The following is a 13,949-nucleotide window of genomic DNA, read 5'->3' as shown; positions in this document are numbered from 1 at the left end:
GTCCCCTGGCAGATCAGCGAGCTCCACTACTGCTGTTTAGGGCGAAGCTCCGGAAAAAACAATTTGGCTCCTAACTCTGACTGAGGTGCTGCAGCTCTTGGGAGTTCAGGGCCCCGATTTCTTTGCCAAACTAGACCTCAATAACCACTTCCCAACCCAAATGACTTCAGCAACTGGGTTTCAAGGGAATCCCTTCCTACCCGAGCTTTTGAAACCAAGGGGATGCAGGCAGAAGCGCTCGCCCATAGCACGATGGGCTATCGCTAACGTGAGACTTTGCTCAGCTAAGTGCCAGTGAAGTGCTGGTACCAAGCAACCACTACAAGAGTCTGCAGCAGAGGCAGTTCCTCTATTATCATTTCCGCATTCTGCTGTCAGCAGTTAAGGCAAACAAAGCGTTTCAAACCACCAGAGACACATTTGTACAATCAGTTCCGGTATCTTAAAGCGCTAGCTCTATTCACCAAAAAGAAACCTGGGAAATGCTCATGTGAGCATCCTTCATCGCCTTTTGGTTCCTCCTTATGTTCCCAAGCAACCTTTAGGCACCAGCTGGCACCAAGGCTGTTGTTCAATACGAGGTTAAAACCGATGCTGCCTTGAGAAGGATTTATTTGTCTTGGTTTTAGGCACTTCCAGTAGATTTGTCTCCATGCCACCTAGATAATCTCCTACATGTGGTTGACCCATTTCAAGATGAGCTCAATTATGCCCTTGCTGTCATTCTTCGTTGACTTGAGAGGAATTGCAGGCTGGAGGGCTACACTTCTGGAGAGGCAAATCCTTGCAATACATTTAGAGCAAGGAGATGACCATCACGCAGCACTAAGCACTGATGTAACACAAACTGGGGGGTCTGGATATTGTTAGTGGTTGTACTGGTAGTCTTTCTGCAAGATCAGGTATTGCCCATCTTGTTGTTGGCTTAGCTGACCCGCTCTGTGTCAAAGGCTGCAAAAAAGCGTGAAACCATCCAAACTCTTTGTGTTCTCCAGGGTTTTGCATCTTCATCCACAGCATCTAAAGGAGAGGCTCCACAGCTGCAGCAGGACGTCTCGAAAGCTTAGCGAGCCAAAAAAAGCTGGGTGAAGGGTCCAACAAAAACACTCAGGAGAGGTTAGGGAGAGGGGAAAGTGGGTCCATCACTTCAGAAGCCAGCATAGGTTCAGCTTAGCTGCATCCTTGTTTTCCAACACAGAGAGGAAAAAACGTTTTTCAAAGGGGGGTTATGGGCATGGCTGTACCAGGGCAGCATCGTTGGCAACGTCTTCTGCCAGTAGAGCAGCTCTTATCCCATGCTCCACCAGCTCTGCAACAGCAGATACTTCTTGCTGAGCTAGATGGCAGGGAAGGATAATTTGCCATCCTGCTTGCACTAGGCAGGACATTGCCTTCTTCATGCTCCCCAAATCCACCTCTGGGGAGGTAGGACCCTGAGATGTCTCCAGACCCATGTGAGCAAGGCTCAAGCGGAGGATGTCCCCGGAGCAGTCAGGGGGAGAGCGAGAACTGGCACCCTCTCCCCAGGCAGAGCAGAGGGAGGATTCGCTCCCCTGCGAACGAAGCCGATGGGTAGGTGAAGATGGGCGCCTCCTTGTTGGAGTCAAAAAACGCCACTCGCCCTGCCTCGTAGTCCAGGTAAATCCCGATCACCTTGGGGGGAGTGAGCAGGGAGATGGGGATGGTGGGAGAAGTAAGAGCCTGGTACTGGCTCCCACACTGCCCCATAGCCCAGATCCCCACCTCCGGGTTGACGCTGATCCGTCCCTTCCTCCTCACCGACTCCTTGGCCACCCCGACAGCCCAGGCTTCCCCGTCCCCCACCTCCACCTCCCAGTAGTGCCTGCCCGTGCTGAAGCCTTCGCAGCCCAGGACGCAGCGGGAGGCGTCGAATCGCTTGGGGTTGTCGGGCACGGGTTGGCGCGTGTCCTCCCATCTCACGCTCTTCCGATCCTCGGAGAGGACAAGGCGGGGATGCGCCGTCTCTGGATCCAGGGTCAAGCTTACTGGGGACAGTGAGAAAGAAAATGATCGCTGGAGGTAGTATTAGAAGTATATCTCCATGGCGTTGCACCAGGACCTTGCATCCCTAGTGGAGGTAGCCTTACTTAGACCTGCTGCAAAGAGACCTACATGTAATCTCAAACCCTCTCCTCGGCAATTGCTCCGTACCTTGAAATTTCATCAGCATCTCCTTGAGAGCGATATTCTTCTGAGGACAACCAGTGCGTTTCTCTCCCAGCTCCGGTGAGACCTTGTCTGACTGCTGGACATCCTCCTTTTCAAGCCTGGGAAGAAACAAGACCTTTCTGATAATGCTGCCTTCACTCATAATTGTCCTTAGGCCCTGAGCAATTTTCATTTAAAGAGCAGCTTTGTAATGGGACTGGAGTGAAGGCTTGGCCCCAGAGAAGTCATTAACGACCTTCCTTCCAGAGAAGGATTTGCTGACCCAGAGCACACTGTTACAAAGCGAACGTTTTCACCTCGTTAATGCCTACCCGGCCTTTGCTTTTCGTGGAGAGGCATGACTCATCTCATTCAGAAGTACGCGATAAAACAGGTCAGATGAATCATGCCCTGCAAGTCCCCTCCTTTTGTCTACAAAGGGGCCAGGGTAACCAGCTCTCTGCCCTGGAGACTTTTAAAGTGAGGAGAAAATATTGCCACAACCGCCTGCTTCAGCCAGATCTGAACTTCTCCCCCCTGCATTTCTTTTGTACCACCAAGAGCTCAGTGAATCAGGAGCCCTCAGCAGTCTCGGCTCTCCCGATATGACCCCAGCCAAGTGGTCTCGGCCAACTTGGCCGTAGTCACCTGAGTGCTCAGAAATGGCCCACGCAAATCCCACAGCCCTACTTCACTTCCCAGGCTGTCCCTGGACACCAAAGGCTTTCTAGCATGACCAGCAGTGCTCGAAGCCAAGGGAAGTGTTGGTGATAAAATGTCCTTCCTTGTTTGTTTGTTTTCTTCCAAATAATCCACCTCCTCAGTCTATTTCCAAACAACATTATTCATGAAGAGGTTTGATATTGGTATGGAAATTCACCCAGGGTTCCCTTCTGCCTGGAAGCACTCATCAATATCTAACATATGGATTTCTTAAGACTGCCGGACAATTTTTGAGCAGCTCACAAAGGCAGGGTGCGAGAGCACACCCCACGTCCTACAGAAACCATCACAGAGACTTTTGATGTACGGAACAGAGGAGAAGCTGAAGCTGGAGGTACCATCATCCCCGATGATACATTTAGCCGATCTCCAGCACCCTGCGCAGACTCGGCACCTTTTGCTCTGTTCAAGCCTTTTCCTGTATCTTTACAGTACCTAGTGCACGGGGGTCATAAGGGGCTGGGATTTCAGTATCCATCGGTATCCACCGCAGAAATAAATATCGTTAACATCACAACACGCAGGAAGGAGCCACAAACCTGCTCAATATGTTTCTGCTGTCCTATGAGGGAAAGATGAGAGAAGGAAGATGAATTCAGAGCAAAGTCAACCTGATAGTTAACAGAGAGCATCTACCGCGAGGCTGTAGAATGACCTCGGGGAACGCAAAGGCGTTCCTCTCTGTTTTCCCACATCTAAAATGAGTCCCAAAATACTGATCTGCCTGTTTTTGCCTGATTTGCCTGGTTTTGAATGGAGACATCGCAAACTGGGTAGATGAACCCCATACTCAGAAATGTGTGGTCATCTAAGTAGATTGCACGTGATTTAAAATATTCACATGGACAGCAGGGCAATGTTTGTGATCGCTTAAGAAACGCATGTTTTAAGAAAATTATGTATTTAATATGATGGGGGTGGGTTAAGTTAAAAAAGAGGGAGTGTTTGGAGTGAATTTGACTCCTGGGCTGGTGGCACCAGCGATGTTCCTGGTCAACAGTCTTCCCCAGGGGCTGAGCTCTCACCTGCAGGAATTCGCACGCCGGCTGCTGACATTTCTCTTCCAGCTCTCTAATATCCTCGCAGATGGAGGCGATCTCCTCCGAGAGCCTGGTGATGTTCTCCTCCTGTCTCTTCACGATCTCCTGATCCAGCTCAGCCAGCCGGCCCAAGAGAAGACGCTCCTGGCCCTCCACAAACTGGTGCAGCTCCTCGATTTCAGACACGACCTTCTGTCTCTCTGTTTCCACCCGTTCCTGCAACAAGAACCGACACACGCAAGGACGAGGAAGGGTTGGGAGAGGCTGCAGATGAGCTGGTTTAGGGCGATGAATTTCAGTACATCGCAGCCCAGTGTCTGGCGCAGAGCAGAGGAATGCTCAATACTTCAGACTTTTTTGGGGGGGCTATTTCTGGGCTGAAGATGCTGGCTGTGGGCATTTCCCATGGACTGTCATCTTTGTACCTGCAATACTGTAGACCTTTGAACAACAGGAGAAGCAGCAAAGCAGAACCATGAACAGATAAGTCAGGGAAAGAGATCAGAGAAAGGCAAGAAACAGGAGACATGGGGGAAATAGGAGTCACCACTGCCCAGACCTTCCTGCAATGCAGAGAACATCTCCAATTTCCACATGGAAGAGCAAAGGAAGGAAGGAAGACCACAGGAACATGATCTTTGGCAATGTATCTCCACGTCCATCACTGTGGCCACTGGGACAACAGAAAGGAAAGAGAAGGAGAAAGCCACCACCACCCGAGGACAAAGATCCAGATTCTTACGAGGAAGTCCAGGCTTTTCCCTTCCTCAGCCGTTTTCAGCCCCAGTAGTTTTTCTCTCCTGTCCTTCAGGATTTGCACGTGGGCCTGGAATTTCTCCTGAGTAGAGAAGGATCATCTCAGTGATACATTTTCTTCCCATAGTTAGGTCCATCCCTGACCCCTTTTCATCCCACCCAGCTGGACTCACCTCCTGCAAACTCACTGGATTCTCCCCTGCTAAAACCAATGTGATAATGTGGAATTTTTCTCCCATTGCCAGAGGGATATTCCTGACACTGGGAGAGAAAAAGACTCAGGCCAAGGACTGGAGCGGACAAGTAGCTTCAAGCAATTGGGGAGACTCCGCTGGCGCCTGTTTGGGCTCAGCGCGTGCTCAGCGCTGAGCCAAAATTTATAAGCCTGAATTGCCAGCTCGGACCAGCTGCCAAGGAACACTCTTTCAACGGTAACCTCGCAGCCTGGCCGGGGCCCCGCGTTCGGCGTTCGATGCGGCTTAGGGCATAAACGCTGCTTTCTCCTGCTGCCACAACACACAAAAAGCCCAGGGCTCTTTCCCGAGCTGGAGCAGGCTGTTCCCACCAGCTTGCAGACGGCCAGCTGGCAACGATGCAAGGAGGGAAGCGATCCAGCAGGATGCGGATTGAAGGTGTTTAAGCAGAGGCAGCTGCTGAGAGAGCACAAGCAAAAGTAGCTCTGATTTAACACCAGGAGCCAGGACCTCCTTGAGGACCTCCTTGAGGGAGGTTTCCGGTCATGGCTTCTGGACAAGCTTGTTGCAAGCTCTCCAGGCAGCTGGGCCATGCTAGCGCTGCAAGTCTGCTGTGCCAAAACGATGCTGCAGCTCCAAAAGGGCCCTGGATCACATGCCCAGAGCCACAGCATCGCCCAGGAAGATGGGACCCTGCACCACAGAGGTGCAACGAAGTGGCACAGCATTGCATGGCTCGCTGGAAGCGTGCAGAGATACCAGCCCCCACTGCACCTGCACTGGTCCTGAATGCTGCCACCGGTTCACGGCGGTGCTGGGCTCTGCACCGCGTGTGTGCAAGGAAACTCCTCCCTCCGTCCGGCTCTTGCAGGGCTATGCCACACGTTCGCAGCGAGAGCAAATTTCTCTTCGCCTCGGCGGTGAAATCAGCTTTCTCTGAAAGCATCGTGGGTGCGCGGTGAAACTGCAGCCCGGACTGCGGACGTGCAGTGAAAACCCTTTGCACATCAACGCCTCGTTCCACGTGGTGCATACCTACAGGCAGCATCCGCTGTGCCCCAAATGCCCAAGACAGCCTACGTGACCCTGCTTTAAGCAAGAGGTTGGGCTAAATGATCCCCTGAGGTCCCTTCCAGCCTGAATTAAATGATGTTCCTGTAACGATGCTGGGACCAAGAGCTTCAAGCTGGTAGGAGCAACCAGCAATGTAAGGGAGGGGGAAGCAGTTGGGGCAAAGCAGAGCATAGACCAAAACATGTGGAAACCTAGATGTTTGCCAGCAAAGCAGCTTGTGCAGCAGCTTCTTCCTCCTGTTCCCTCCTCCTCCTCCTCCCTCTGCCCAGCACCGGGATCTCCTACTTTGTACTCCTCCGCCGCCTCCTCGATGGGGACCACGGCGTGAGCCCGGTGCGCTTGGGACTCCCTGCAGACCAGGCAGATGGGCGTCTGGTCCTCCTCGCAGAAGAGCTTCAGAGCCTCCTGGTGCTTCTCGCAGAGCTTCTCCCCGCCGGCCCCTCCTTTGGCCGCCTGCAGGCTCAGCCGCTTGGCGATCTCGATGATTTTGGCCAGTTCCCGGTTGGGTCTCAGGTTTCTCTGCGGGGCCGTCTCCTTGCACTGGGGGCAGGGGAAAGCGCTCTCCGCTTCCTCCCAGCAGCGGGTGATGCAGGCGCGGCAGAAGTTGTGGCCGCAGTGGATGGAGACGGGGTCCTGGAAGAACCCCAGGCAGATGGAGCAGGAGGCTTCATCGTGGAAGCTCTCGACGGGGCCGGCCGCGGCCATGGCCCCGGCGGCGGCGACAGCTCGCTCGGGGCGAAGCTTCCTCGTTTCTGCCCGCCCGCGCGGGCGACGCCGGCACCTACAACCACGTTTATCGCCGCTTTCGCTTCCTCCGCGGGTCGGGGCTGCGCCGATCACCGCACGCCCGCCGAGCTCGCCCGGGCCTCGGGCGGCCGCAGGGATTTGTGCCGGAGGCCGGATCGGCTCGGAGGCGGGCGCTCCTCCGCCCGAGAGCTGCCGCGCGGCGGCGGAGCTTCTTCAGCCTGCAGCCCCCTCGCTTTCAGGGCAATCTTTGATATTTTAGGGGAAAAAAAAAAAAAAAAAGTAGTAACGGACGTATCTCCCCTCCCGCCGGCTTTCGCGTTTGCAGCACCGCTTTGCTGCGGCTGTTCTGCCCTTGCCAGGTCGGTTGGGCGGGCAGACGCGCTCTCTTTCCCCCCCCCCCCCCCACCCCCAGCAACCTTTCTCCGCTTTCGGTTTTCAGTATTACGTGCAGCTTCGCGCGACTCTCAGCCCGGCTGGGGCTGGGGTTTCCGACAGCCGAGCGCAGAGCAGCCCCCTCCATCCCTCCGCGGTCGCGTCCGTGCAGGGCGGCAACGCTGTTTTTCCTTTCTATCAGCGCGGGAAAGCCCTAATTCCGCCAGCCCTCCTGACTCGCGACACCGTGGGGGCTGGGGAATAAATAAATAAATAAATAAATACATAAATAAATAAATAAATCGCCCCCTGCGATGCTGCCCGAAGCACTTTTTTTTTTTTTTTTTTTTTTTTTTTTTTTTTTTACGTTCTAAAGCAACCGGGGCCAATTTGCATTCGTGATGAAGCGACGCGTTTGCTGAGAGCGCCGCAGCGGTGGTTATTTGCTCGCGAGTGTTTTCGGCCGTCGCCGTTTTCCGGTGCAAAGCTCCCGGCGCGCGAACGCTCGGAGTGAAACTCGAGGTTGGGCTTTGCGCTTGCAGCCCTTTGGGTGACGCAGGATTAAGGGGTGCTGCAGTGGAGAACAAGCCATGGGAGCTGCACAACGCGACCAGGACACCCTAGAAGGACATTTTTGACTCTTGCATTTGGAATATTGCTCTTCCTCATGCTCTTCTTCCTCTTCCCGTGCCACAAACACTAGGAGCTTCATGGGTCAGGAGCAGCTTGTTGGCTTTCCCAGCAAGATCAGCTGCTCTTGCTGGGACCCTGAGGCCATTAATAAGCATTAAATTGCCCCCAAGCAACCCCCACCTGGATCCCCCCACCTTGCCCATGGCCTCAGGGTCTATTTAAGCTCAGCCCTGGGGTTTAGCCCCAATCCCCCCTGCTCCTCCATAGCTGTGTATTTGCTCAAGGATCTCCTTGCAAAGACTTTCCAGAAGTTTTCCTTTTGTTTTTTTCCCAATTACAGTGTTCTAGCATAGCTGCCCAGGCAGCAAGTCAGGGTTGGGAATGAGCCAGGTTAATAATGTGACAATCCCCCTCCAAACTGGCCTTGAATTAGGGTGTGAAGAGCGTGGCCTGTTAGCAAGGACGGTCTCAAGGGGGAGCTGGAGACTGGTTTTTGGGAGCGTTGGATGAAGAAACACATTCGCTGTCTCCCTGCTAGGAAACGCGATCGGGATGGGGATCGGGATACGCGATTCCCTGCCGGAGCCTCCCTCCAGCCTTCTCCTCCATGGATCCCTTTCTTCTTCCAAGTCTCCATCCCTAGATCATCAGCTCTGCTGCCATGCCCAGCGGGCTCGGCAGGACCACGTCTCCCCTGCCTTCCTCCTTGTCGAGTGGTGGGTACCAGGCTTTTTTTTGGGGGGGGGGGGAATGAGGGGCAGCCAGGAGGACTTTGGACATCCCCGACTTTCTCCTGCTTCTTGGCCCAGGCTTGGCACTGGCTCTGCCCACCCCGAGTGCTGGGGGTGGCAGGAAGGGAAACGCCTTTTCCTCGCTCCGCGTCAGAGTAAAATGAAAGTGGCCGGCTCGCGTTTCGGCTCGCGCGCGGGGGGCCCCCATGGCTACGCAGAGCCCCGCCACGACGCTGCCCAGCGAAGCCTCCTGCTCCATCTGCCTGGAGTATTTCCGAGACCCCGTCTCCATCCACTGCGGCCACAACTTCTGCCGCGCCTGCATCACCCGCTGCTGGGAGTGGTCCATCGCCAACTTCTCCTGCCCGCGGTGCCGGGAGACGGCCCCGGAGAGAAATCTGCGGCCCAACCGGGAGCTGGCGCGAGTGCTCGAGATCGCCAAGCGGCTGAGTCTGCAGGCGGCCAGAGGGGAAGCGGTGGAGGACGAAGGATGCCAGAGGCACCGAGAGCCTCTGAAGATCTTCTGCAAAGAAGACGAAGCCCTCATCTGCGTGGTCTGCAGGGAGTCCCGGGCTCACCGTGCTCACACCATGCTTCCCGTGCCAGAGGCTGTCCAGGAATACAAGGTAAGAGAGATCTTTCCATGAGGATCCCGACTGGGACATGATGGTCCCCTCATTGCCACGTTACCATCAGGCAACGTCCTTCCTCCAAGTTCTTATCGAGACAGCAGGACATCTCTACTGCCAGGGTAGAAGCACTGTATCCCCTCCGGCTATTTGCCCCCTGCTCTTCAGAGCAAAGTCACCCGTTTCAAGATGACAGAGTGAGAGCACAACAGTGTTTCCGCTGTCTCGGTTCTCAGCTCGGGCAGGTCTGGTTTAGCGTCTGATCTAAAGATACTCTGCGGCTGAAACGGCGAGGTCTTTCTCCCCTGCTCTGAGCTGCAGAACTCAAGCCTGTGTCCAGCTCTGCAGCTCACTGGACCATCTGCAGCTACCCCTGCCCTCTCCTAGAGAGCAAAAAACTAACCTGGTTTAAAAAAAGGGGGAGGGGGGGATTTTTCCTGCCAAGTCAGTCAAACCACGTGAAGAAAGGATCCAGTGAGGGTTGCAGAAAGCTTTGTCCACTTTGTGGCATTTATTGCTGTTTGAAGCTCTTCAGACTCTTAAGCCCAGTATCTTTCTGGACCGTGGGAGGACTCCAAGGAGAAGCTGTGGAGCTGCCCACAGTGCAATCCCCTCCCCAGCTATTTTCTATGGGGGTGGAAAAGTCAAGATACCTGGTGTATCTCCCGTCCCAAGCCTGCCTTCCTCACCTGGCTCTCCTCTTCACACTGTCCCTTCAGCAAGGCTGGACCAAAGGGTCTTTCTACCAAGTGCGATCCCTACCCCATGCCGAGCTGAAGAAAGACTATAAGTAAACCTTGAGCCCAGGAAGATCCAGGTAGTGATAGGAGACAGGCTGTCCCCAGCCTCTGAAGATGAGGAGTCCTTTTTCTTTCCTCAGGGGCAGATCCAGGCCCATCTGGAAGCCCTGAAAGAAGATAGAGACAAACTCCTGGCGCTTCGAGAGGCTGAAATGAAGAGGAACTGGGAATATTTGGTAGGTGTCTGCTTTTCATGAGGAGGGACAGGAGACTGGGTGTCACCATTTGGCTCAAGACGAGACGCTGTGGGGGTGCACGTACTGCACTGCAATGGGTGGGTCCCTTCTGAGGTGCCAAATCAAATGCTACATGACGTTTCACTAGATGGTGGGGAAAAAATAGCAGGCAGACCCCAGAGTCTTGTAAGGGGTGTAGCTGCAGAATGAGTCAAACACTGAGTGAGTTTGCTCTGGCCGGAGAGCCGTGCTCGCCTGAGTATGGGATGTGTTGCAAGTCTTCAGGTTTGCAGCTGGATGCAAACGGGGGCATTTTAAGACGCTCCAGGCACTGAATATTTCTAGGTATGCAGGTCTTTGCATGTGCAGGACTTTGCTACGTCCTTCATCCTGCTCTTGCCTTCCTGTGTCACCTGCTAATAGGAGAAGACCGAAGCCGAGCGGCAGAAAATCTTGTCCGAATTTGAACAGTTGCGTCTCTTCCTGGAGGACCAGGCACGTCATCTGCTGGCCCAGCTGGGGCAACTGGATAGAGACGTTGAGAAAATGCAGGAAGAAAACATCACCAGCCTTACTAAGGAGATCTCGCGTCTGGACACCTTGATCCAGGAAATGGAGGAGAAGTGCCAGCAACCAGCAAGTGAATTTTTGCCGGTGAGGAGGTCAGGGATGGAGAAATAACTAGACTATCACTCTGTCTCCTGGCTGTATTTTGGCTCTGAGTGTTACTCCGCGATGTGGCCAAACCCAGGCTGTGCTCTGCTCCAAAGCCACATCCATGCTTTGGGGGTTGCAGAAGATGGCTTGTTATCAAGATCTCCATTCACTGAGTTTTCTTCTCTCCTTTCCAGGACATCAGAAGCACCTTGAGCAGGTATGGGACTTCCTCAGCTTCTTCCCCCGACCCCAGGTTGGGAAAGTGGTTTGGACCTCGTGTTCAGCAGGGCTGCCTGAGTGTAGGAGAGCCTTTACCAAGCAGAGGCCAAATGCTCAGAACTGCAGCTGATGAAGACAAACCTGGCTCACAACCCTGGGGTCCATAGGAGAAACCCTTCCTCCTTGGTTTACTGGGAACCCTTGCTCTTAGACCATTACTGGTCAACGATGGCCAAGTGCTAATGTTTAATGACCTAAAACAAGCATTTCTACCCATCACTGAGCATACAATGGGCTTATTAAAGCCCATGCCAGCTCCTAAGGTATCAGCTAGGCATATGCCAGAAAGATTTCTTGGCTCCTCTCTGTGGAGGTAGATCCTCACCTCTTTCCTCCCTCCCTCTCTAGGTGTGAGAAGGAAAATTTCCAGCAGCCCCCAGTGATTTTTCCAGAGCTGGAAAAGAAAATCAGTCACTTCAGGGACAGAAGCATTACTCTGAAGGAGACTCTGAGGAACTTCCAAGGTATTAAGCATGGGCTGGGGTGGTGGAGTAACATCTGTGAGAGCATAAATTTATTGGAATTGGGGAAAGTCATGATGGACTTTTTCAGGGCAAAAGTGCTGCCTTTCAGACTGTTCTTAGAGCTGTAATCCAGCCTGGCTACCTTTGCAGAGTCACCTAACTGCTTGCAAGTAGATGCAACGCTAGATCTCACCGGCTCTGTCTGCGCCCTGGCGTGGATGTATGCTGCTGCACACCCCGAAAACATTTAGCATTTCCTTCTGTGCATAGACGCTCTTCTTGCAGACCTGGCACTTCAGAGCGTATCCCCATGCTCAGTTCCTCACCTGACTTCTTTCCGTTGTGGTTCGGAAACCTGATCTCGTTGAAAATTAACACAGCAAAACAAAGCAATGACGAGTTTTCAGTCAGACCTGTTCCCCGATCCGGGGCACTGTGGGTGGAGGAGAAGGCAGGACTGCTTCTCTTGGGACAACCTACTCTTGAAATGATTTTGAAATCACAGGCTTTGGGAAAAATGGCACAAGGCTCAATCCTTGCCCTTTCTTGCTTCCTTTCGGTTTCCTTGAATTGCACAATGCTCTTCCGTCCCCTGCGGACACTTCGCACAAGGTGCAACCTGAGTGGCAGAAAACCCTCCCTGTGCACATGCCTCCAGTGATACCTGCACGTCTGTGTTGTATCAGATCTCTCATGTCCCTTTTCTCCCCTTTTTAGACATCCTGATGTTTGAGCTGCCTGAAAAGAGTAAGTCCCTCCCCTGGAACTGAAGGGAGTGGGAAGGGGAAAGGGAAGGCTGATGGATGAGGACCTATTCTCTGTCCCTCACGCTGGTACATTCAGGGAAGGAAACGTGTTTTGGCCCCTAGGCATGGAGTTTGTTCTCTCTCTTCTCCTGCCCCTTTCCCTTCTGCCCCGGGACACGTCTGAACCCAATGCCCTTTTGATGTTTGCCTGGGTCCTGCTTTCCCCATCCAGCTGCTGGGAGTGGAGCAGTCCCAAGAAAGGGGAGACATCCCAAGGGATGGAGTGGATGGAGCTGTGGGACAGCTCTGCTCATCCCTGGCAAAGATTTGATGCCCTGGGATGTGACAAGCAGAGCAGGGTGGTGGAAGACTTTACTGTCCCTTTGATACTCTACTCTCCACTCCTTGCAGCGAAGGTGACCCTGGATCCGGCCACAGCTCATCCCCAGCTCGTTGTGTCTGAGGACAGGAGGAGCGTGAGATGGGAAGATGCCCAGCAGGACCTGGCTGCTGAGGGATTCATCACTGACCCCTGCGTGCTGGGCTGCGAGGGAATTGCCTCTGGGCAACACTGCTGGGAGGTGGAGGTGGAACCTAAAGGCTCCTGGGCCGTAGGGGTGGCCAGGGAGTCCGTGAAGAGGAGGGACGAGATCAGCGAGAGCCCTGAAATCGAGCTGTGGTCTATGGGACTCTGCAAGGGCCAGTTCTGGGCTCTCACCTCCCTTGAGCGCACAGCTCTGTCCTGGAGCCAGGTCCCCAGGAGGGTCCGGGTCTCCCTGGACTATGAGAGGGGTCAGGTGTCATTTTTTGATGCTGATAAGAGAGCCCTGATCTTCACTTTCCCAGCAGCCTCGTTCAAAGGGGAGAGTATTCACCCCTGGTTCCTGGTCTGGAGTGAGGGGTCCCAGATCACGTTGTGCCCCTGAGGCATGAGGAGAGAAAGCTCTGTTCTCCCCCAAACACAGGTTTGCTTTGTCCCCAGCCTCGCTATTCCCAGCACTTTTTGGAGGACTGCTGTCAGGCAGATTTGCACTTGGCCTTTCTGGCCTCTCTTCCCCTTCTCTGTGATCTTATAGGGTTAAGCAACTTTGTGGGTCTGTAATCAGCAGTTTGGGACATCAGCGGGTACCCCGTGGAGCCACTTCTGCATGATAAGGTCTTGCACCAGTCTGCTGTCTGACTGGTTCTGTAGATCTCAGATTTCAACGGGGTATAAAGATTTTCACACCATAACATTTTTCTGTGTCTGGTTATTCAGCGGGTAGCAAGCTGCGGCTCTGTGAATAAACGAAGGAGCGGAGGAACATCTGATCCTCTGAGGGGCAAGGCTTTGCCCAGATGCGGTTCCTACACCAACCAGAGAGAAGGAAGGAAAGGAGAAAACTATGTATTTTTATTATCGTTGACGACCTTTTCCATTTCCACACTCTGGAGTCTCTTGCCTCCTCCAGCAAGAATCAATCGCAAAATAAGACCAGACCAGTTCGCTTAACTGTGTGGTTTAAAAAGTAGCCAAAATCCGAAGACAGGGCAATGAATTAGGTCAATCCACTCGCCATGTTTGCTTTAAGGCTGGTTTACGTAAGTGGTTAGGTGATAGGACAAGGGCTCTGCCCTGGGGCAGGCTTCTTCTAGCGTTGTGCTGAGGTTCCCAGCTGCAGGGCTCAGGAAACCTGTTGGGTTGCCCCGTTTGGGGATCCTTCCTTAAGCATCTGTTTTTGGCCACTCTTGGACACGGCCTGCTGGGCTGGATGTACCT

At 53.6% G+C, this 13,949-nt stretch overlaps 2 protein-coding genes across 2 annotated transcripts; one reads left to right on the top strand and one right to left on the bottom strand.

Moving 5' to 3' along the window:
* Positions 1-274: 274 nt before the first annotated feature.
* Positions 275-7,035, bottom strand: LOC134152879 (E3 ubiquitin-protein ligase TRIM39-like). The gene is made up of 5 exons (XM_062598614.1): positions 6,242-7,035; positions 3,918-4,148; positions 3,432-3,454; positions 2,173-2,288; positions 275-2,006 (listed from the first exon to the last, which is right to left on the bottom strand). Exons 1-5 carry the CDS (start codon positions 6,659-6,661, stop codon positions 1,492-1,494), a joined length of 1,305 nt encoding a protein of 434 aa, XP_062454598.1. The 5' UTR covers positions 6,662-7,035; the 3' UTR covers positions 275-1,491.
* Positions 7,036-8,606: 1,571 nt separating this feature from the next.
* On the top strand, positions 8,607-13,409 carry LOC134152877 (zinc finger protein RFP-like). Its single transcript, XM_062598609.1, has 7 exons — positions 8,607-9,065; positions 9,949-10,044; positions 10,468-10,698; positions 10,896-10,918; positions 11,329-11,444; positions 12,162-12,191; positions 12,602-13,409. Exons 1-7 carry the CDS (start codon positions 8,646-8,648, stop codon positions 13,114-13,116), a joined length of 1,431 nt encoding a protein of 476 aa, XP_062454593.1. The 5' UTR covers positions 8,607-8,645; the 3' UTR covers positions 13,117-13,409.
* The last annotated feature ends 540 nt before the right edge of the window (positions 13,410-13,949 follow it).

Source organism: Rhea pennata, chromosome 34, assembly GCF_028389875.1.
Source record: "Rhea pennata isolate bPtePen1 chromosome 34, bPtePen1.pri, whole genome shotgun sequence".
Lineage (NCBI taxonomy): Eukaryota > Metazoa > Chordata > Aves > Rheiformes > Rheidae > Rhea > Rhea pennata.
Note: the sequence above shows the minus strand (reverse complement) of the source record. Positions and strands in the feature narration are given on the sequence as shown.

Coding starts and splice junctions, on each gene's coding strand:
- LOC134152879 (XM_062598614.1), bottom strand. CDS start 6,661: ATGGCCGCGGCCGGCCCCGTCGAGAGCTTCCACGATGAAGCCTCCTGC. Junction 2,289..3,431: donor AGCAGAAACATATTGAGCAG/GTTTGTGGCTCC, acceptor GTTTCTTCCCAG/GCTTGAAAAGGAGGATGTCC. Junction 2,007..2,172: donor GATGCTGATGAAATTTCAAG/GTACGGAGCAAT, acceptor CACTGTCCCCAG/TAAGCTTGACCCTGGATCCA.
- LOC134152877 (XM_062598609.1), top strand. CDS start 8,646: ATGGCTACGCAGAGCCCCGCCACGACGCTGCCCAGCGAAGCCTCCTGC. Junction 10,699..10,895: donor CAGCAAGTGAATTTTTGCCG/GTGAGGAGGTCA, acceptor TCTCCTTTCCAG/GACATCAGAAGCACCTTGAG. Junction 11,445..12,161: donor GACTCTGAGGAACTTCCAAG/GTATTAAGCATG, acceptor TCCCCTTTTTAG/ACATCCTGATGTTTGAGCTG.